This window comes from Carassius gibelio, chromosome B5 (genome assembly GCF_023724105.1).
Source record: "Carassius gibelio isolate Cgi1373 ecotype wild population from Czech Republic chromosome B5, carGib1.2-hapl.c, whole genome shotgun sequence".
Lineage (NCBI taxonomy): Eukaryota > Metazoa > Chordata > Actinopteri > Cypriniformes > Cyprinidae > Carassius > Carassius gibelio.
Window position 1 is genome coordinate 9,204,840 of NC_068400.1, and position 24,511 is coordinate 9,229,350.

General features: G+C 38.2%; 1 protein-coding gene across 5 annotated transcripts in view; it reads left to right on the forward strand.

Moving 5' to 3' along the window:
- Window positions 1–24,511, forward strand: part of LOC127957806 (carbohydrate-responsive element-binding protein) — a 31,037-nt gene that overhangs the window by 3,469 nt on the left and 3,057 nt on the right. The window contains exons 2-13 of one of the 5 annotated variants that reach the window (XM_052556487.1): window positions 12–118; window positions 743–825; window positions 967–1,056; window positions 6,652–6,690; window positions 13,069–13,243; window positions 14,920–15,024; window positions 17,413–17,564; window positions 18,381–19,041; window positions 20,015–20,088; window positions 20,373–20,613; window positions 23,758–23,855; window positions 23,935–24,054. In XM_052556487.1, the coding sequence (XP_052412447.1) occupies window positions 12–118; window positions 743–825; window positions 967–1,056; window positions 6,652–6,690; window positions 13,069–13,243; window positions 14,920–15,024; window positions 17,413–17,564; window positions 18,381–19,041; window positions 20,015–20,088; window positions 20,373–20,613; window positions 23,758–23,855; window positions 23,935–24,054 (1,945 nt within the window). The remainder of the gene's footprint in view (window positions 1–11; window positions 119–742; window positions 826–966; window positions 1,057–6,651; window positions 6,691–13,068; window positions 13,244–14,919; window positions 15,025–17,412; window positions 17,565–18,380; window positions 19,042–20,014; window positions 20,089–20,372; window positions 20,614–23,757; window positions 23,856–23,934; window positions 24,055–24,511) is intronic. The other 4 variants (XM_052556488.1, XM_052556489.1, XM_052556490.1 and 1 more) reach the window with 4 other exon arrangements.

Consider the following 24,511-nt stretch of genomic DNA (forward strand, 5'->3'; position numbering starts at 1 on the left):
TTCCTCCTCAGTGGAAAGATTGTGTCTCCAAAGTGGAAGTCTTTCAAAGGCTTGAGGTTGTTGTGGAGGGATAAAATCAGACTGAATAATGGCATTTGGAGGGCCTGGTTCATTCAGTGTGAGTCTCCTGATCTCATTTCTAGTCTGTTTCACACCGTTTACTGCATTTCTCATGTAAAAGTGTTTCTCAGTACTGTTGTTTTAGTAACATATTCACAAATGTATGTTTACTATATAGCAAATCTTGGCTGCATTATTATTTATATTATCAGTATATTATTTATATATATTGCATCCAACTTTATTCAATGCATACAGTACACTAACATAAATCAATATACACTATATAGCAAATCTGATCTGTTTTTTTTTCTTTCACAAAACGCAACTATGTCTTATTGCACAGCTCTTCATATAAAGTTGGAATGATAAGTAAGTCCAACTTTATACCATAGTCTTACCCAATACTTGATTCTGATTGAATGGAAGGTGTACATTAAAACTGTTCAATGCACAAGTAGTTGCTTTAATTAAAGCTCACACATCACTCGCACAGAGCAAGAGAGAGATCAGAGATTACATTGCACACACAGAGAAACATTCAGGAGCACAGAAACATGTTGTAGACGCTGCCCTGTGACTTTTATTATTAAAATAGCTTTGATACTAAATTATACTACATATAAAATTAGCTGTTTTTGAAAATCATGTCATGCCTAAATGTGTTGTTAAATCTCTTTAGATGTTGAGAAAAGGAAGAACCCCGTGTGTGGGTTTGTCACACCGCTGGAGGGCTCAGAGGCTGATGCCCACGGCAAACCTGAGGCGAGTCCCATCTCAAAGACAGACTTTAATTGATTAATCATACTGTTTGAATCTATGAATTCCTTTCGATTGAAAAGAGAAGATTTTGATGTCTGACGCATCACCTGCTGTGTTAAATGTGTTTATTTATGGTGTTTACAGGCGATTGTTTTGGAGGGAAGCTACTGGAAGAGACGGATAGAGGTGGTGATTAAGGAATATCACAAATGGAGGATTTACTATAAGAAAAGAGTGAGTAACTGACCAAATATAATGGGATATGATTGTGTATCATATGCCCAGAACACATTTTGGACATTCACAGATTGGACATTCAAAAGTTTGGGGTTGGTGAGAATATTTTAAAGGGGTCAAATGATGCTTTTTTAAAAATATAATTATTTGGTGTAACAGAATATGTTGACATGCTTTAATGTTCAAAAACACATTATTTTTCAAATACTGTACATTATTTTAGGTCCTCTATGCCCGCCTCTCTCAAGCTTGTAGTTTTATAAAGTCCCTCCTTCTGACAAGCGCAGTCTGCTCTGATTGGTCAGCTGATCACGTGCATTATGTTTGGCCGAACACATAAAGCACTCGTCAGAAATGTAACGCCCCTTTCCATAATCGTGAGCTTCTTCTTTCAAAGTAAATGTAAAGACAGTTAATAATGTCCTTAGTTTTACCATCACTTCAAGCTCGAAAGAGGACCAGAGTCTCGTGACAGACACAGTGATGAAGCTCGGATGTGTTTGCAGTAAACAAGCTACAGACAGTTAAGACAGCTGACTCCACTGTGATGTGACCTTGTCACTCACTCTCTCACTCTCTCACTCTCTCACACTCACTCACTCACTCACTCACACACACACACACACACACACACACTCACTCACTCACTCACTCACTGATTCACTGACTCACAAATACTCACTCACTCACTCACACACACACACACTCACTCACTCACTCACTCACTCACTGATTCACTCACTGACTCACAAATACTCACTCACTCACTCTCGCTCACACACACTCACACACACTCACTCTCTCACTCTCTCACTCACACACACACACACACTCACACACTCACTCACACACTCTCTCACTCACACTCACTCTCTCACTCTCTCACTTTCTCACTCACTCTCTCACTCACACACTCACACTCACTCTCACACTTACTCACACACTCACTAACACACACTGACTTACACTCACTCACTCACTCACTCTCACACTCACTAACTCACACACTGACTTACACTCTCACTCACTCTCTCACTCACACTCACTCTCTCACTCTCTCACTTTCTCACTCACTCTCTCACTCACACACTCACACTCACTCTCACACTTACTCACACACTCACTAACACACACTGACTTACACTCACTCACTCACTCACTCTCACACTCACTAACTCACACACTGACTTACACTCTCACTCACTCTCTCACTCACACTCACTCTCTCACTCTCTCACTTTCTCACTCACTCTCTCACTCACACACTCACACTCACTCTCACACTTACTCACACACTCACTAACACACACTGACTTACACTCACTCACTCACTCACTCTCACACTCACTAACTCACACACTGACTTACACTCTCACTCACTCTCTCACTCACACTCACTCTCACACTCACTCACACACTGACTTACACTCACTCACACACTGACTTACACTCACACACACACACTCACTCACTCACACACACACACACACACACACACACACACACTCACTCACTCACTCACTCACTCACTCTCACTCGCTCTCTCACACACTCATTCTCTCACTCTCTCACACTCTCACTCACTCACTCACTCACTCACTCACTCACTCACTCACACACACACACACACACGCATGCAAAACTCGGCATTTGAACAGTCAATAGCAAATACTTAATCTAATAACAAAACATACTTACAGTAGCTGATTCAGAAGCGCCTGATTGTCGTAGAAAAGTCAGAATAACTTCCTCTTCTAGATTCATGAAACGTGGTCCATTAGATGCATTGCTGTTCTGTTGTTATTAATTTGATTCCTAAATGCATCTACTTTTCTACTCACTCACTTACTCACTCACTTACTCACTCACTTACTCACTCACTCACTCACTCACTCACTCACTCACTCTCTCACTCACACATTCACTCTCACTCACACATTCACTCTCACTCACTAACTCATAGAGCTGAAACAACGAATCGATTTAATCGATTAAAATCGATTATTAAAATAGTTGTCAACTAATTTAGTAATCGATTCGTCGCTAAATAAATTTTATTTGCCATAAGCGGCTCATTTCGTGCATATTTCAAATCTGCAGTGACCAAAGTGTGGCAGTAATGAGCCACCGGAGGTTTTACTCAGCCAGTACAGCAGGTGAAGTAGCGAATAGCCAATAGCTGGCCTCGTTTTATGTCACGTGCTTCCCGAACAGCGTCTCTGCAGCATTCAGCGGGAAGTGGGAGTACTTTACTTTGAGCCTTCAAAATGAAGAGTAACCTGTAAACTCTGCACTACTGAACTGTTTAAGGGGCCGTTCACATATCGTGTCTTTTGCGTGCTCAAGTTCGTTATTTCCTATGTAGGCGCGCAGTATGCACTCTCATAATGGAAGCGACGCGGTCGCGACACGCACGCGGTGCGATGCGCCCGTTTTTCCAGGCGCGTCCACACCGCATCCATTTATCCTTTGCTGAAATTTCCGGGTCTTCATGGAGAGGGCACGTCATGGAGAGAGCACGTCATGGTTGCTTAGCAAAGGCAGACGCCCCAGGGGCGCTTCTGCCCGAGCGCTTTGGAAAGAAGGAGAAAGCGGCGCGACTAGCGTTTTCCACGCGTTTTTAGGTGCGATATGTGAACGGCCCCTAAGAATTTTATTTGTGCAGATTCTCCAGTATAAGGTTGTTTGCAAAAGTTTAGTCGTAAAAGCTGATAACATTGCTTTTTAACAGTTAACATTTAAAGCTTTACAAACATGTTATGTGATCAGTTTGTCGTTTACCAGTTCATAATTCAGACTTGCAGCCTAATTATGACTGAATGAGAGAGGTAAATGTTTGAGTATATTTAAAATGCACTTCTTTTCTAAGTATTCACTGCTCTTTTTCTCACAGCAGGTTTTTTGTGTGTGTCCCAATTTTTTTTTTTTTCTGGACAACCTTCTGATGGATTTTACTTTAAATTGTGAGTTCCATTCAGGTTTCATGCCATTGGCACTTTTTTTCGAAGGATTGTTTACAATTTCACAGCATAAGCTATAAAGCTTTTTCCCAGTAAATAATAAAATACAATGCACTGCAATTTTATTCTGTTTTATCCTTATACTTCGTGAAAATATGTTCTCAAAGATTCCTTAAGCTTTGTTTGGGATGTTAAACTACTTTAGGAGCTCTAAGGACTGCCATGGTGAAAACAATATTTGAAATCTCCTTGTGAATTTTGCTAGAGTATGGGTCAGTGTTTTGATTGCAGAAGAGTTCGACAAAAGATTACTAACATAATAAAACAACTCCAGGTATATTTTTGATGAGGATATGACAATGCAAAATGGTTAAAATCTCTTAAAAATCTATGCTGAATGATAAAGACCCTTTATTAATAATTTACTTGGGGAAAAAATGGAAAAAACTAAAATATAAGTACATAATCCGATTAATCGATTAATCGTAAAAATAATCGACAGATTCATCGATTATCAAAATAATCGTTAGTTGCAGCCCTACTAACTCACTCACTCACTCACTCACACACTCACACACAGGGGAAGTCGTGGCCTAATGGTTAGAGGGTTGGACTCCCAATCGAAGGGTTGTGAGTTCTAGTCTCGGGCCGGACGGAATTGTAGGTGGGGGAAGTGCATGAACAGCTCTTTCTCCACCTTCAATACCACGACTTAGGTGCCCTTGAGCAAGGCATCGAACCCCCAACTGCTCCCCGGGCGCCGCAGCATAAATGGCTGCCCACTGCTCCGGGTGTGTGCTCACAGTGTGTGTGTGTGCATTTCGGATGGGTTAAATGCAGAGCACAAATTCTGAGTGTGGGTCACCATACTTGGCTGAATGTCACTTCACTTCACTTCACTTTTTTTTCACACTCGCTCACTCACTCACACACTCACACTCACTCACACTCACTCACTCACACTCACTCACTCACTCTTTCACTCACTCACTCACACACTCTCTCACTCTCTCACTTTCTCACTCACTTTCTCACTCACACACTCACACTCACTCTTACTCACACTCACTCTCTCACTCACACACTTACACACTCTCACTCACACACTCACACACTCACTCACTCACACACACACGCATGCAAAACTCGGCATTTGAACAGTCAATAGCAAATACTTAATCTAATAACAAAACATACTTACAGTAGCTGATTCAGAAGCGCCAGATTGTCGTAGAAAAGTCAGAATAACTTCCTCTTCTAGATTCATGAAACGTGGTCCATTAGATGCATTGCTGTTCTGTTGTTATTAATTTGATTCCTAAATGCATCTACTTTCGGAAGACCAAATAAAGTGCTTCTGCTTTCTCCTAGAAACCACAGCATCTCTCTGACATGAATGCTTCAACAGTAACTGTGTTACTTAAACCATGCTTTCTTTCTTTGCGTGATCATTTCAGTATTTCCACACAGTAATGTAGGCATTTAGGGGTGTGTGGCAGAGTCTTAACTTTCACAAAGAATATCTCTTTGGATTTGAGACTTTAGTCTTTGCAACTTTACAGATCTTCTTTATGCACCAAGAGCTTGTAACACTGCAAAAAAAAATTGCATCATATGACCCTTTAAATGTTTTTGAAAGAAGTCTCTTCTGCTCACCAAGTCTGCATTTTTAAAAAAATATATATAATTTTACAGTTTCAAAAAACTGATTTCTGTTCCAATATATAGTAAAATGTAATTTCTTTCTGTGATTGAAGCTGAATTTTTCAGCATCAGTCCTCCAATCGTCAGTATCACATGATCCTTCAGAAATCACTAATATACAGGTTCGCTGCTCAATTTTTATTATTATCGTTTTGTTATATTGAGTTTTTGCTTCCAAACTTTTGAACTATAATGTATACTGTAAATTTCATCAGTCATTTTCATTATTAAACCCCCCCGATGACAAATTTCTCATAATAAACAGTCGACTGATATAGATTTTCCATTTGCAGTCCTAATGTCTAGAAAGAGACGAATGACCAAAATAATTCCAATATAAATGATACAGCACATTGACACAATATTTACTTAATAATATTCCCTAAAAGTATTTGACAACAGAAACTGCTTCATCAAACTCTCAGTAGATCTGGTACAAACATTTCTGTTAGCTGGCCAAACGAATTGCAAAATATGGTTTGATTTATCATTCTGGATGATATATTGATTTATCGTCACAATAACCCCACCATAAAATGTGTATTCAAAGGACATCGAATCACATCGTCGTTACTGGCTGATACAACATGATTTCTGAACTGCAGCCATTACTTCCGGATCTTCGGTTTATAATATGATATTTAATGTGACCTGAGCTAGTAATATATGACACTACATTTGATTTTTCCGTCTCTGTTGAGATACTGGTGCAAAACTTCAGGAACAACTTTGTGTCAAGAGCTCAAAGTTCAGTATCACAGAAAGAACCCGTAAAATCTCTGAAAGTGAACAAAACTGTATCCTCAAAATTCTCAGGCACTGAACCATTGTTAAGATTTTAAGATCAGTTCCTGTTTGTTTTGTAATATCTATTGGCTTGTAAGACACTGCTATATCTGATGTATTTTGTTTTATCATTTCTTTTCAGCTTCAGAAGAACAAAGACCTGCTCTCCATGCTACAGAAGGTAAGAGCACAGAGAAATCTACCCTCTTAATGCAGTCAAAGACCGTAAATAGTCTGGTTTTGCAATCGCTAGAGATACAAAAGTTACACATTTCACCTTTAAAGAGATATTTAAACCAGAAAATCAACAACTCTGTGATCATTTACTCCTCCTGTGAAGGACAAAAAAATGATATCCTGAAGAATGTTGAGAAACAAACATATTTTTGGGTGAACTATCCCTTTAAGAAAAGTAAGTCAAACTAACTTGATTAAACCAAGTGCCAGATATTGTTTTAACGTGACACAGGGTTCCCATGGTCGTGGAAAACCTGGAAATACCAGGGAATATTAAAACTAAGTTTGTGAACATTTTTCTTTCTGGTGAAATATTTCATCAGATATTGATTTTTGTCATTGTTTGTGTAGAGTCAAACCTGCCCACTAGTACGCATGGATTATCATTAGAAACATGCTCCTGAAGTTTTGCACCAGTATCTCAACAGAGACGGAAAAATCAAATGTAGTGTCATATTTTACTAGCTCAGGTCACATTAAATATCATATTATAAACCGAAGATCAGGAAGTAATGGCTGCAGTTCAGAAATCATGTTGTATCAGCCAGTAATGACGATGTGATTCGATGTCCTTTGAATCCACATTTATGGTGGGGTTATTGTGATGATAAATCAATATATCATCCAAAAAGATAAATCAAACCATATTTTGCAGTTCGTTTGGCCAGCTAACAGAAATGTTTGTACGAGATCTACTGAGAGCTGGTCAGATAATCTCTAGAAAATCATTTCTTATTGAGTAATCAAGAGCCTTCTGTGGATCTGCAAGGCACCTATAAAGTGTTTTGGCTTAAAAAGTGAGGTGCACTTATGCCTGTTTTGGAAGGTTTAATCAAAATGTTAAAGTTAAGATCAAAATCCGGCTGGATTCTGCAGGAACAGATGCTGTTTCACACAGATTTCTTTACTTATTCAGACACTTTCGAAGGTCTCTTTCATATCTATGGGCCGTAACGCAGCTGTGATGATGGCCTGGTGTAAATCATTGATGAGTTAGCGTAGAGAGTAGCGTTCACTTTAGTAGGTCATGTTTGCACAGCTCAAGAGCATTTCTATTAATAGTCGCTTTTGCTTTCCTCAGCTGTTTGGAAAATTAAATGCACCTTGTACAAAAAACATGAATAAACGTAAACGTGCAAATTCATTTGCGTCATACGAATGAGAAAATGAGTCACTTGACTAAAGTGTTAATCTTCCCGTCTGTTCGATGAGGCGGTCAGAGAAAAGCACATTGAGGCTTTAATCAAATCTGACCCACATACACTTCTTTTAAACGGTTTATTCATGTGCCGCTTTGTGGATATGAAATAGTTTGATGATGCGAGTCAAAAAAGTTCTGATTCTTTCGGATAACACGACCTAGTGACTACCCTATTTATATAGTGTACCATGGTATTTGCAACGTACACTACCATTCAAAAGTTTGGGGTCAGACAGTTTTTCTAAAAGAAATTACTTTTATTAGGATGCATTAAATCGGAAAGTAACAGTAAAGACATTTATAATGTTGTGAAAGATTTGTTTGTTTGCTCCTGAAAAATAAAATGTACCACAAGTTTGCTTAAACACATGCAGCTCAACTGTTTTTAACATTGATACATTTCTTGAATGGTAGTGTATACAGTATGAATGCTTGTTTACTTTTTTTATACAGTATTGTAACATTTAACAGCCCAATAAATTATTTAGTCACAAATGAAAAATTCTAAATTATAGTTGATTTGGTAGTGTTACGGTTTACGCTGCCGGAAGAAACACGGAGCAGAGAATAAATGAAATAAGGCTTTTAATATATCCAACACGTGGAGCACAGAGGTAGACACATGTAAATAGCAAGTGAGTAGACCCGACAAAACAAGAACTGAAAGGACAAGGCTTATGTACAAAGGATAATTGGGGAAACACAGGTGGATGGCATGACTAAATTAACAGGGACATGGAACACATGGGGAATGGAATAGACACACCTGGGAACTAATCAAACCAAATACGGAAGACAGAAACTGGGTCACAGGGGCAAAAAACACTAAAAAAGTCTAGGTAAGTAACAGTACCTCCCCTCCCCCCCCCCCGGTAGGTGCGTCCTCGCACCGTAGAAACAACCGGGGGTGGCGTGTGTGGGAACTTGGGAGGAGGTTCCGGTGGAGGACAGACTCCCAGGAGGGGGCCAGCAGACAGGGACCACGGAGGAAGGAGCCAGGAGCCAGGGAGGAGACGACGGAGGAGCCAGGAGCAGGAGGAGCCAGATGGTCCACCAGAGACCAGCCAGGACGGAGATCCATGGTGGAGTCGACGGCGGGAGCAGCCATGGTGAAGGAGGGGACGACGACACCAGGGGGCCGACAGGCGGAGACTGCACCGGTGGGTGAGGAGCCCAAGATGGAGCAGCACAGCCGCAGAGCCAGGGTGACGTCGAGGATCCGGAGGGCCTAGGTGGAGCAGAAGGCTCAGGTAACCAAGGCGGAGGCGGGGTCCTGGAAGACCGCTGTGGAGCGACCGAGGATGGAGGTGGAACCGGAGGAAGGAGGAGCCTGACAGAGCCGGAGGGATGGAGTGACAAGGTGGAACCAGAGGAGTGGAGTCCCGAGGCGGAGGATGGTCGACGACTGACCAAGGTGGAGCCGGAGGGATGCCAGGCCACGGTGGAGACGAGGGAGCTAAGAGCCAAGGCGGAGCCACTGGGTCGAAGGACCGAGGAGAAGTCCAGGGCTCGGAGGCGGAGACAGGGCCTTAACGCGCCAAGGCAGAGCTGGAGACTGGCAGTCCAGCGGCGCACCATCGCACGCCAATGGCGCGGACTGAGGGTGAGCTGCGGGACTGACTGGCACCAGCAGGGATGACGAGGAACTGGCTGGTCTAGGAGGAGGAAAGAGAGGAAGGACAGGAGGATCAGGGCTGGATGGAACCAGCGGAAGTGGAGCAGAGGGACCGGCAGGTCCAGGAGGAGGTGGGAGAGGGAGGCCAGGAGGGAACACAGGAGACACAGAAGATTCAGAGCTGGGCGGAACCAGCAGAGACACAGGAAACTCAGGGCTGGGCGGAACCAGATGGCTCACTGGATGGCTCGGGCTCTGCGGCGGGCTCTGGCGCCATGTGGCAGGATGGTGGCTGGCTGGTCTCTGGGTCGGGAGTGGGACTGAGCCAGAGTCCACTCCACGAATCCGGCAAATTCCTCCGGAGGACCATCTTCGGGCGACAACGCTCTGCACTTGGAGTTCAAGCTGGTGTTGTAGAAGGTGCAGAGCTCGTAGTCCGGGTAGCTGGTGGCATTAGCTAACAGAAGAAACCGTCTGGTATGGTCCTCAAGAGAACGTCCTTCCTGCTCTAGCAGGAGGAGCAATTCGGGGCTATAGAGGGGATCCATCAACACTACGAAAAGAAAAGACTGTGAAAAAACAAAAACAGAGGGAAAAACACGCAGTTTTATACTCTCTTTTTTGGTCGGGTCTTCTGTTACGGTTTACGCTGCCGGAAGAAACACGGAGCAGAGAATAAATGAAATAAGGCTTTTAATATATCCACCACGTGGAGCACAGAGGTAGACACACGTAAATAGCAAGTGAGTAGACCCGACAAAACAGAACTGAAAGGACAAGGCTTATGTACAAAGTATAATTGGGAAAACACAGGTGGATGGCATGACTAAATTAACAGGGACATGGAACACATGGGCAATGGAATAGACACACCTGGGAACTAATCAAACCAAATACGGAAGACAGAAACTGGGTCACAGGGGCAAAAAACACTAAAAGAGTCCAGGTATGTAACAGGTAGCGTGTCATTGGGAAAACATGTCAGATGTAATGGATACAGCTTCTGTATTAATGTGTAAATTTGTTCAAATTATTATTATTATTATTTTTTGTAAACAAAACTAAATTGTGAAAATATGAAGCAGCATTACTGTTTTCAACTTTAATAATAATCAGAAATGTTTCTTGAGCAGCCAATCAGCATATTATAATTATTTCTGAAGGACACTGAAGACTGGAGTAATGATGCTGAAAATTCAGCTTTGATCACAGAAACAAATTTCATTTTACAATATATTCAAATAGAAAACGTCTATTTTAAATTGTAATAATATTTAATAATTTTACAGTCAAATAAATGTAGCGTTTGTGAGCAAAACAGACTTCTCTCTAAAGCATAAAATCTCACTGACCCTAAATTTCTGAATGGTAGTGCACTTCAAAGACAAATAGTTTAAGTGTAGATCTTCTGTTTTGCTTTGCTGGTTTTAGAGAGGTTTTGGACACTTGGTGTTGTGATTTGACCATTTGTGCTCCAGACAAGTGTGCTGTTACTTTACTAAGTGATCAGATGCACCATTTTCACCTGTTGGATCATAAAACAGATGAAAAAAATCCCACACATGCACTTTGAAGCAGGGTCATATCTACAGATAGGACGGCGTGTCCCGGTTTGCCCTGGTGCTGAGCTGCAGTGTGTCAGTGTGCCAGCAGGAGGCAGTGCGCTTGCTCTCGTCCTCCATACAGCGAGAACTGGGTCAGGAACAAAAGAGCCGCACGCCTTCAATGATACGGAGAAACCTGGAGGAAAAAAAAAGACTGAGAAATGAAAACATAATGGGGTAATGGCAGGGGGTTCCTGTCTTTTACACATTTGCGTTAAACTGCTGTTGTTAAGAACTCAAACGTAAGCACCAAGGCACACGCACACACATGAACACGCTTTAGCAAAAATACTATAATTTGCCACCTTTGTGCATAAGAAAAAAGAAAGTGGAAAACAGAATGTAGGTAGTTTTCAGGAAAGACGTATGCCGATGTTGATTGTGGCTAATCCTATAAATATTCGGCCCGTGACGAGCCTCAGTCCTCTCAGGGTAGGAAAACCAGCAAGACAGCAGCTCTTCAGGTCAAACAGATGCACTTCCCATAAAATCTGTGAGTAAATGTCAGATCTGAGTGTTTGTGTGTGTAACCGTCAGTCAACATGAAATCTAAATCTGCCAGGTTTCTGGTGTATTGTTAAACGATTCATCAGTGCTTGACCACCTAAAGGAAAGAAATATTTCATCAGAATGTAAAAGAGCTTCTCAAAAGAAACCAAATATAGGGAAATGTGGAAATGGATTGGATCATTTGATCGTGGGCATTTGCTAATTGCTCATATCATGTGGAGAGGGGTTATTTTAGTATTATTGATATACTGGTATAATTTCTGGTTAATATTTTGAATTATGATTGAATTTGTTTCCTGTTTTCATCAAAAATTTAGGATTATTTGTTGTAATTTTATTTGTATTTGTATGTCTATGTTGTCTTGTCTGTTTTTAATAAAGTTTAAGTTTTTGTTTGTAGTTTGTTTATTTTTATTTATTTATTTATTTTTTAGTTAAAACTAAATGTAAATGAGAAATGTTGCCTAAAAAACTAGCTGAATTAAAATTACTTTACTTTTTTTTTTTTTTTTCAGGTAATGAAATTGTTTTGTTATGGCTTCAGTTTCAATAGGAGGGGAGGGATTGTTTTTAGTGAAAGAAGATATGCAAGGAAAAATTCGAATAAACTGCAATATTCTGTAAAAAAATTAATTTGATTTGTGGTTTTATCTGAACAGATATTTTTGGCTGCCTTTTACTATTTTAATTTACTTTTATATTATTTTATTGTGCATTTCTATTATTATTATTATTATTATTATTATTATCATTATTATTATAGTGCTTTTTTCTGGCAGCTGTTTTGCCCGATCGTGACAGTATGTTTGTTTTGCTACAATCCCATCGTAAACATTTTTTTTTATTTGTTCTTTACAAAAAATAACTAGCTGTTTAGTTAATTAATTCCAAATGGATTAAATCAAGTCCTGCCCTACCTTTTTTTTTTTTAACAAAGGGTTGCAAATGCATGTTCATGTTTAAAAAATATATTCTCTGTATCTTGTTTTACTTCTCATTTCTTGCTATGCTTTTGGAAACAGAAAACTATTTGTTTTCTCAACAGGATTTTCAATGCATTTCCTCAAGCCTTCAGACAGAAAATGACTTATTTATACTGGACAGATTGTTTTGTGCATGAATAAGCATTTGCAGCATCTACCGATTTTAAAATATAAATGAAATGGACTTTGTAGGAAGCGGCGTGAGTAACAGTTCGATGTTACATAAATAGTTTGTGCTGGTAAACACAGTCTGTCTTGTGGTCATATGTAGATGCAGAACCTTTCTTAGTAGTGTTTGTTAATGAAAGCATCATTTTAGTATTTAGTGTTAGTGATGTGATAAACCTCTAGCATGAAATATAAAAAGTTCAGTACGAGCGAATGATTCCTCTAATCGTGTCTTCCACAGAGTCCTATCAGCAGGACAGGGCTGGAGAAATGGAGCAGTCAGATCTATCCAGAGCCCGAGGCCGTATCAGAGGAAGTGCACATGTTTGACTTGGATTGCTTCCTGTCAGACATCTCCGACACGCTGTTCACCATGACCCAGAAACCCAGTCCCTGGAGCGGAGACCGCCAAAACAGTGAGTCCACAGAGGCACAGTCCATCCGAAAATCATTTACTCACCTTCATGTCATTCCAGACCCAGAATATTAGATTGTATTGGCCCTTCAAGATGCGATGTAGCAGATCTAACATCATTGATGCCAATAGTTATTGGTGTGTGGCTTGTAATTAATCCCATTGAACTAATGTTGAAATATACACAGGCACATTCTCCCTTCCAAGTTTTACATTCATTAAATCATGCCATTAAATGTCGCATGCATCAAAAAAAAAAAGCATGTCTTCTGATACAAACATTTAAACAGTCTTAAATCAAGATACATTTATTGAGATGATGTCAATGGGATATAAAAACTTTATTTTATTTTTTATTTTATTAGGTATTCTGAGTCCATTGGCAGATATTTGTTGGTTTTAACTATAAACTCCCTTTATTTGGGTCAGTTGCTGAGAAAGTAAGACTTCTTATCCCAAGTCTTTTGTCTTTTTTCTGTGAATTTTCAAACTTTGAAGTGTTGCTAATGCAACTCATTTTCTGTGTCCTAGACACTTACATTTAGGGCCGTTTCATAGTCAACGAATCTGTAGGCATACGCGTCCCCGAGGCTACGCATCGTTACGCTTCGGCCGCCATTATGCGTCGGTGCGTAGCCAAATGTGTGGTCCTAGTTTTTGATACGCGACGCGCCGATTCACGCAATACTATGCGTTGTCGGTGGGGGCGACATTGCAAGTATTGTACATTAATTCAAGTATATACAGAAGAAGAAGGTTTGAATACAATGGAGGAAAAATTATGCGAACTTATACGTATTCATCCACATGCATACGATAGTTCATCAGCAACAGAATACACTCCTCTTCAGTTGCCATTGTGATCTGAATATCACGCGACCCGACTCTACTAAATCACCCGACTCTACTACCCCCTGTTGCGTGAGCGGTGTATTGCATACACGCATCAACCGTGACGCTTGCGTTCACTGTTTAGACTATGAAAGGGAGTGCGTCGCTCGCGTTGCTTGCTCGCGTTTCTCGCGTTGACTATGAAACGGCCCTTAGATAACTTAATTTACTTTTCTAGTTGCTTTTAAAAAGGTCTTAAGTCTTAAATTTAACTACATAAAATACAGCACATGGATATTATCTGCATTCTCATATGAAAAACATATAATCATATAAAAACACAATCTTATTTTATTTCCCACAGAAATAATTCAAGACTTCTTTCATTGCGTGAACATTTGGGCGGTGTTATGCAAATCTTCCCACACAGTGACGTAGACATGTGGGGGCGTGTCTAAATGAGTCGTTTTAGGAAGGTGTGGACAAGTCTTCACATTCATAAAGAATATCTTTTTTTGAGACTTTTGTCTTTGCAACTTTACAGATCTTATCTTTGCACAAACAGCTTGTAACACTCCAAAGAGAAAGGAAAACTTGAAATGGCATCACATGACCCCTTTAATAAGATTGAAATATAATATGCATCTTTCAGTGACATTGAATGCATCCCCTGCCTTAAAGAATTTAATTTAGGATTTCAAAAATGAGAGATGATTTTAGGGATGGAAAATTTAGTCACATGAGTTTATAAAATATATTCAGGAAGGACACCACACCCTAAAACAAGGAACTTTAAAAGAATAAATGCTCCAAACAGGGCGGTGTTAAACACACACATCCTTACAGTGTTTTTCACTGCTGTCATCTCAGCGTACACCAGTAATGCAGACATGATCCAGCCTGGATTGACTCCATTACAGCCCAGCTTGGACGACCTGATGGACATACCTGGTGAGTTTAATGAGCTCTTCATATCACTCTTTATTACACTGACATTGCTCTGCTTTATAGCTCAAACGTAATAGTTTTATATGCTGTGTGCTGCTCTGGTGCCTTGGATGCATTTGATCATAACGACGAATGGCATGAAAATGGAGATATATTTAAACCTTCTTACTGTAGTTGGAATTCTAATATGAAATATAATTTAAATTGAATATAATCATTAACATAATGGAATAATATAAAAAAAGTGAATAGTTTTTCAATACTAATACAATAATTGATTCAATGTCTATGAACAGTGTTTTATCAGTAGTTAAATATAATTGAAATTCAATATAATCATTAATATAAGTGTTATGAAATTTAATATATTGATCAATATTTTTGAAATAATGTTTCATCTGTGGTTTAAATGTTAATAAAAAATTATAATGTAAATATAATTTAAATTAAATTTAGTTATTAATATTATTATGTATATATTAATCACATCCAAATTAAGTTTTTGTTTACATAATATATGTGTGCTGTGTAGGGATCTCCCGATCAGGTTTTTTGCACTCGAGTCCGAGTCATTTGATTTTCAGTATCTGCCGATACCGAATCCCGATCCGATACTTCTATAATACATAAAAAAAAAGAATAAAGAAGGGCGAAAAAACAGATCTAGGATGTTCAATAAGGCAGAATAGTTTCTATACTGTAATAAATGTAAATTAGCACTGCATTGTTCATATACTTTATTTATCACCTGCTGGAGATGACTTAAAAACAATTGTTGTCAAAAAATAATGAGAATATATATATAACCGAGTCCTGATCGGGAGGCAACGTCCGATTATTTATATATATATATATATATATATATATATATATATATATATATATATATATATATATATGTGTGTATGTATATGTGTATATGTATATTTGTGTATAACATTTATTAATAATATATTGATTACTGTTTATGAAAAATGTTTTGTTTGAATCTTAATAAATATAATTTAAATAAAAATTAAATATTAAATGAGGTATAGTTGTTGATATAAATATATTCTTGTTTAAATATTTAAGTATCAATATATGAATTAATATTTGTGAACAATATGTTTTATCTGTTGTTTGACATTTTAAAAAAATATTTAAATTGAATATAGCAATTAAATTCATATAACAGCGTGCTATATCATATATTTTTTGTTAAATTTATTTTTCAGTGTTAATCTATTGATAAATAATTTTATTAACATATAATTATCAATTAATTATTAAGAATTAATATTATTTGGAAATGCAAAAAAACCTTAACAACCTTAAGAACGGCAAAAATAAATAGCTGTTGAATTTATAAATAGATACTTGGTTAATAAGAAGTATTGGATAACTTTGAGGAGCTATAGGGAAGTTCAGAAGATCATTTGCGCAAGCTTTAGTGAAGATGGCCCAACAGTCTGTCAGTGCTTCACTTTTGGGGTGTCTAGAGGGCAATGAATGAGTTTAACCCCTCTGGGGCATTAGTGGCATTTCCTCATCTGCGACAGGGTCAATTAAAGGGTAAAGAGTCAATGACTGAAGGGTGGAAGTCAGACAGGATGTGATCAGCCCTGAATAGTGAGTCATTTGTAGGCATGAGTTAACTTTAGGACAGCAGCACCGTTCATTCCCCTCCATTTCTGATTTATCTAATACACAAGTGCATTTATATTCAAACAAGCTTCAGTGTACAAAAACTTATATCAGAAGAAAATAAAATGATCTGCGTTCTGATTTTAATGTATCAAATATGATGATTGACGATAACGAGGGACTCTAGTGCACCAGCATATGACTGTCATGTTCCTGGCAGTGTTTGCTGTGTTCATCTGGCAGGACTCGAGGCAGGTCACGAGGCTCTGGACTCATTCAATGTGGCAGAGCCAGGTTTCTCATAGAAATCAACACAGAGCTTCCACATTTGATCTGTAAATGTTCTCAGCTTTATGTATATTCTTCTCCGTAGCATCAGAGTAGTAAGTGTTCTTATGATAATGTAAATTCACTCTATTGAAGCGTGCATGTGATTGCGAAACATTATGGTCTTTCATTGCATGGCCACATGACGGACGCATCATCTGAGGTGGAAAATACCTTTCCCAGAAGGCGTTCTGATTGGTTGCATGTGGGTTTGGCAGGTCTAGAGGAATAGTTTAGATACTGTGAGAGACTAAACCATGCTGCGTTGGCGCTTGCTTGTAGTGGAGAGTTTAGATTAGTTTAGATCCAGTTGACGTTTCTTCTGAGTCATTAGAAGTCATTTTTTAAGCCATTTCAAATTTAAGGATGCATTTGAAGAAAATGTAAGTCACTCTCAGCTATTTGCGAAGAATTAACTTCAAGCTATTTGCTCTCTAGACATTTTCATGAGTTTCCGCGGGCAGCCGACGGAGCACGTGGGTTATTCAGACTGCAGCTTCTTTGAGAGTTCGTCTAGCGCGGCGTTTCCTTCAGCTGCTTCCTCCGCCGTCAGCAGTCAGATGATGCACACAGGATCTCTGCTGACACAGGTACAGCACTCATTCATGGTTTAAAACAGGTGTGTAACTGCCAAGTGCCACTGGAGTCACCAAACATAACTGTGAACATGACCGTTTTCTCAAACACTTCCTCCGTCTGCTTTTGTTATATTCCAGTTTCATTTTTAGCAGAATCAACCTACAAATTACGTACTTGATTCATTCTGAACATTGCATAATAATCTTTTATTAATTAAATTTAAATATTTATTATTCTACTAAAATTGATTTATTCTATTCTATTATATATATATATATATATATATATATATATATATATATATATATAATTTTACAAATGCATTTTATTTCCAAGCTTTTTATGTAGAAATGTGTCATGATTTTAACTATTATATTATATTATATTATATTATATTATATTATATTATATTATATTATTTGCATGATTATTATAAGCATAGTACACATTTCAACATTAAAATGTTTCAAATAAGATAAATAATTATCTTATAATTATTGTTTGCATAATTATTGGCATAGCACACTTTCACCATAAACACGTTTCAAATAAAATAAATAAATAATATTATATTACATTATTATTAAAGCACGGTTCACATTTCCGCATCAAAATGTTTAAAATAAAATAAATAAATAAAAATCTCACTCATTTAAAAAAATATATATTTCAAATATAATATAATTAATTAATTAATATAATTAATTAAATTGTTTTATTTAAAATGTGTGCCGTGTTTCGGACTATTTTCCTAATGAGATTTAACATAAATTTAATGCATTTTTCCAAAAACTCAAATAATTTCACTTTTTAATTTACATTTTTAGCCTCCTCTCTCAGCTGAAAGTTTATCCCTGCCGTCCTCATCTGTAAACCTACCTGGACCCAGTTATCCTCGCCAGACCATCGACCCTAACTTGACTTTCAACCCCAGTGGTGAAACCTCAGTGCCCAAGTTCAAAGGTCACTCAGAATACATCAGTGATTTCCATCACCCTCTGAACCTCTCGTCTGGCCTGGTCCAGTACGGTCCGCAGATGTCCTTCAGCGGTCACGCCCCTCAGACGCCGGGTGTCATGGCACAGGAAAGCCCTTACCCATCATCCTGCCTCCAACACAGATATTCATCCAGCCAATCACGGACCTGCGCAGCTGCCACTTCCACAGTTATCACACACACCGGCTCTTCCACGAGCGCCCTGCCGCTGGAGGCCCAGCACGGATACTCCAGCGTGCCCGAGATGTTTCATCCTGCCACCTGCATGTCTCTGAGCTACCAGCCCATGACACTGACCCCGTCTCTGCCTTCGCCCGCTGCCTCTCACTGCTTCTCTGTGCCGCAGCAGGTGGGCGTGGCCACTGGCGGGGGGAAGCACAAACAAAAGACAGGAAGAGCCCAATTGGTTCCCAGGGTGATGACCTCATCTAAAGCCCCGCCCACTCAGACGAGCTGCCTGGCCAATCTGCTGTCTTCCAGATCTCAAGAGCGTATGTAGATGTTAGATCTTTTATCATTTTTCCTGCTTTGTTTCTTCAGTTTTTGCTAGTGAGCATCTGGACGGCTAAATATCCCAGGTTCAAAACATATTTGAGATAATTGGAAATAATTAACTGAGCTAATTAACTTTTGTTAATTGAATTAAATCTGATACTAATAAAAAAATGATATTAAAATATTAATATAAAAAAAAAATTTAAAAAAAAATTAAACAACAAAAATAAATGAAAGTTAAATGGAAATATATATGTGTGTGTCTGTGTGTGTGTGTGTGTCTGTCTGTGTCTGTGTGTGTGTGTCTGTTTGTGTGTGTGTGTGTGTGTGTGTGTGTGTGAGTGTGTGTATGTCTGTGTGTGTGTCTGTCTGTGTGTGTCTGTCTGTGTGTGTCTCTGTGTTTGGGTGTCTGTGTGTGTGTGTGTGTGTGTGTGTGTCTGTCTGTGTGTGTCTGTGTGTTTGGGTGTGTATGTGTGTGTGTGTGTGTGTGTGTGTGTGTGTGTGTCTGCGAGAACCTGTCGAAAAATAGGTTGAATGTCAATCTTTCATAAAAATGTGGTTTTCATTAAAATAAATAAAACTTTTCTATAATCTCTGAAATAAATTGGCAAAATTCCCTTGTTTAGTGCAGAAAATTATTGCAGCAAGCATAAAAGTCTTTCTCTAAACTCCACAAAACAGTTAACCTATCAAAATAAACCACGTAACATATATAATATGTGTAAACAAAACAAAAAATAAAAACAGTTTTGGAAAGGCCTTGAACCTAGCTTTAATAGCTTTCCCTGCTTTTTATATATATACACATCCATACATACATGTGTTAATTTGCAAATAACAATAAAATAACAGTGATGTTAACATGCATATATAGGTTTATGCAACTGTTTGTTTTTATAAACTAAGGGATTTGATTTATTTTCTATGATTTATTTAACAGCATTCCTTAACATTTCAAAAACTTTCTAGGAAAACCATCACGGAGTTTTGACGCTCCTTCAGCGGGGTTAAAAGGTCACAGACCAACGTCGCCCATCTCTCCGGTAAGATCTCCTCATAGCAAAATAAAATATCTACAGCGCACTGTAAACAAAGTACAAATAATATGACCACACCGACTGACATTTATTGAGACTAGAGTAACAAAGCTGAAAATTGGCATCAAAGAAATAGATAACATTTTAAAATAGAAAACAACTATTTTAGACTGTAATAATATTTCACAGTATTACTGTTTTCACTGTATTTTTGATCAAATAAATTCAGCTTCTTTTGTGCAGAACTTCTTTCAAAATCATCAAAAAATCTGAATTATTCTCCATGACAGTCAAAGAGCAGCAGTCGAGGAGGATCGCAGATTTCCCACAATCCCCCCTGGGCCTCCACTGCAATCCCACCACTGTCACCGTTACACTGTCAGATGCACATGTCAACACATGGCCACAGCGGCACCTCGCAGGGAAGCACCATCTCCTCTCTGCTCACGCAACAAACACCACTTCTCATCCCCAAAACAGAAAAACTCTCCCCTGTACAAATGCACACAAGTGACAGGACCAGTTTAACAGGTGTGTTGATCTGTGTGGTTTTATAGGAATGGTTCACCCAAAAATGATAGTTGGCTAAAGATTTACTCACTCTCAGGCCATCTTAAGATGTAGATGAGTTTTTTTAATCACAACAGATTTGGAGAAATGTAGCGTTGCATCAGTGTCTCATCAGTGGATGCTCTGCAGTGGATGGGTGCCGTCAGAATGAGAGTCCAAACAGCTGATAAAAACATCACAATAATCCACACATCTTGTAAAGCCAAAAGATGCATGCTTGTGAAAAACAAATCCATCATTAAGGTGTTTTTAAATTCAAACTGTTGCTTCCAGCTAAACTATTATTATGGATTATGGACTAATTTGGCTAGAGGAAATGGTTTGAAGTTAAAAAGGTTTTTGCCACTTCCACACGAAGCCATCCCTTTCTGATCTTTTTTTTCCTCGTCTCAAGAAATATGTGCGTATTAGGGATGTGCATTTCAAGTAAAAGTAATAATCGATAATCGCTGGGTATTATTCGATTAGTAGTCGATAATTGCCCCCCCCCTCCCGTGCATGCACTCATGTACACATAAACACACATATATATAAAGAGAGAGAGGGAGAGAGACTATCCAGGTGAGTAGGTAGTAGGCTACTTATAAGGACCCGCCAAACCGAGGGGGAGCTTTTAATTGAAACGACGTAAATAATATAGAGCCTTACACGGCTCATTTCTCCTCATTACACAGCTGCTGATGCAGCCATTATAATAGTTTAGTTTGGGTTTTTAATGGCAAAGTTGTCATATTGCATTTCGATTCTTTATTAATTTAATTCAGAAATATGATTGGAACATTTTATGTTTGTTTTTTAAATTGCCTACAGAGCGGCCAGCTCAAGACCGTGAGTTGAGCATTTTTGTCAGTTTATCCTTCTCAAAAAAACAAAAAAAAAACAAAGATTAACGTCATAATATTTTAGGAATTAAGTCACAATTATGACAATGAAATCATGTTACATTGCATGAAGTAAAATTTTATATATTGGACCTGTATACTCCGCCAAAAAAATGTATTTAAAAAAAGTATGTGGCATCTGTCATTCTTCACGTTTAAAATGAAAACTAATTATTTTTTTTAAACATGAATTGATTTATTTCATGAGAAACTAGTTTGTATTAAATTGTTCTGTTTTTTTTCAACATGCATTCAAATATTTATTCATTATTATTTTCGTGCTGCAAATATTAAACAGGAAAATAACTGATTAACATGCCGCATGAAAAGAAGCGAATATCTCACTACAGATTAAAGAGCGTAAAAACATTTATTGTTTGTATCTTATCTTAAAATTGACAGAAGCCTGACATTTTATTCCTTCAAAAAATAACAAATCATTTTAATGCAGCTAGCTCGTAATCATGACTTAATACGCGGGAAACAGGAAGCTTCTCGCTATTATTGCGTTTGCCGCTCAGAAACGTTCACGTAATCATGCTGCACGTCTATGCTCCGGTGCATACTGCACACTAATTAAACTGAAGCTCTCTGGTCCACTTCTTCCAACCAACCATGTCCGAGCATGGCACAGAGCAATCACAGTCAACAGAACCGGGCTTTGGGGGTAAGACGCACTCCGGCATGGTTCACATCCTTAGAAGATAATTGCACAGCCTAATGGATAATCGGTCATTAAATCGACTAATCGAATATTCGAAAATCGTGACCCATCGCTTGTGCGTACACACGAAAACACACAACCTTCTAAAAACGATGTAGTATACATGTCTGACCAGCATGTGGCGCTGTAATTCTGCCACAGAGTTGCACTAAAAATGGAGAAGAAGACTTGGAGCATGTGCATAAACCTAACAAACCTAAAACAATAACAATAAAAAGAACATGGAACAATACATTTATTAGACCATTTATTAATCTATATTAATGTTAGTTAATAAAAAATACAGTCGTTCATTGTTTGTCCATGTTGTTATTGCTTTTACGTGACTCTGGTGTCTGACTAGGGGTGAGACGTGGGGTGATGATGTCATCTTTCACAAAATAAATGGATTATTAAATAGCAGTTTCACTCTCCCAAATCGACGGATCCGTCTGGACAAAACGCTGATACGATAAAAAATATTAACATATACAGCTAACACATCTCTGTGTGGATTGATCCATTTTTTATGGATTTGTTTCTTATAAACACGCAATGTTTGTCTTCTCAATATGTTAACTGATGGATTGTTGTTTATCAGCAGTTTGGACTCTCATTCTAATGGCACCCATTCATGCAGAGCATCCATTGATTAGATACATTTTAGAATACCTGAGGGTGAGTAAATTGTTAGCGAATTATATTTACAGTAGGGCTGCCACGTAATATTAGACTAAATGTTCGCTGCAGAACAGATGGTGGCGCCGGTGGGCTCACTTACTCCTTAAATACTCTCTTATTTTTGGTTATACATGCAAGAGTAATACACCTTTCAAATCGGTGAAGACTGCGTTTATTTATGTCCACTCACAATAACAACAAAACATTGTGCTTTTGTAAAATAATGAAAGCAAACTTGATGCGCTTTCTGCCGTCTCGGTCTCCGTGAACTTGAGAGCGAAACTCCATGTACACCTTTGCCTTACAGACAATAAAAATATATCTATAGAGAGTGAAATGTCTACTTTCAAATGAGCCAATTCAAATGGAAGTAAAATATTCTCAGATTATGTAATCCGTATGAATCATGCACACAGGCTCATCACTACTGCGGAGATGACGAGTCAGTGTCTCCGACTTCATCTCTTTAGCCGAAAACAAAGAAAGCACTAGTTTATCATTGAGTTATTAAAATGCTTCTCACTGTTTTTCCCTGACACGTTCATAATCATTACTTCTGACAGTGTGCTGTGGCAAGCTTTATGCGTGATCTTGAGTGCTTATTAGGCTATGAAGGCATAAAAAAGGCTCATTATAATGATTTGAATGGTTTATTAATAAACGTGCTATTAGTTGACTTAAGCTTCAAATGAACCACTAGTCGACCAGAAAAATAGTTGAAAGCAGCCCTAATTTACAGTATTTTTACATTTACAACTATATCATGTTACACATAATACCTCAAGCACTCACTTTCATTCCAATCGTAATGCAATGTCTTGTTTTGAAATGTTTTTTTAGTCAGTTTTTCAGGAAACATGGGACAGACGTCACCTACGAATCCATCAGAGAAAAGCCCAGAGTCGTTACCTGGACAAGCCAAGATGGAGTCCACAAGAGTAAAAACACAAATCCACACTTGATTACTTCATAACCACTGTGTGTGTGTCTTGTTTCTCATATTGTCTTGTCTTACAGACAGACACACGACGGATCACACACATTTCAGCCGAGCAGAAGAGACGGTTCAACATCAAGCTTGGCTTCGACACGTTACACAGTCTGGTGACGACTCTCAGCTCACAGCCGAGTATAAAGGTAACACTCGTTTTAGTGACTTTATCAGTCAGCACTTGAGAAAAAAAAAGTGAAATGTGCACTTGTAGTGTACTTCAAATCTTAAAAGGGTGTCTTTATAAAAAAAAACTGTTCTTGGAGATTATATAATATTATCAAAATAAAAGTCCACTTAAGTGTGTCAAGAAATGAAGTCATGAGAGTGTCTCTAAATACGTTTTATATATCAGTTTTAATAATCTTGTGCCATGCTTATGTTGATAAGCATACTAAAGCACGTGTAAAGCACTTGATTATAATTTCATCTTTAGTGTTCTCTTGGATATTACTTTTGTAGTTAATATGGTTAAAGTACTAAAATTATAAAACTGAAATAATAAATAAATAAAAGCTTAATAGAAATATTCAAAAAACTTATAAAAATGACAAAAAATACTAACTTCAACTTCAAAATTAAAATATAAAAATTAAAGCTAAT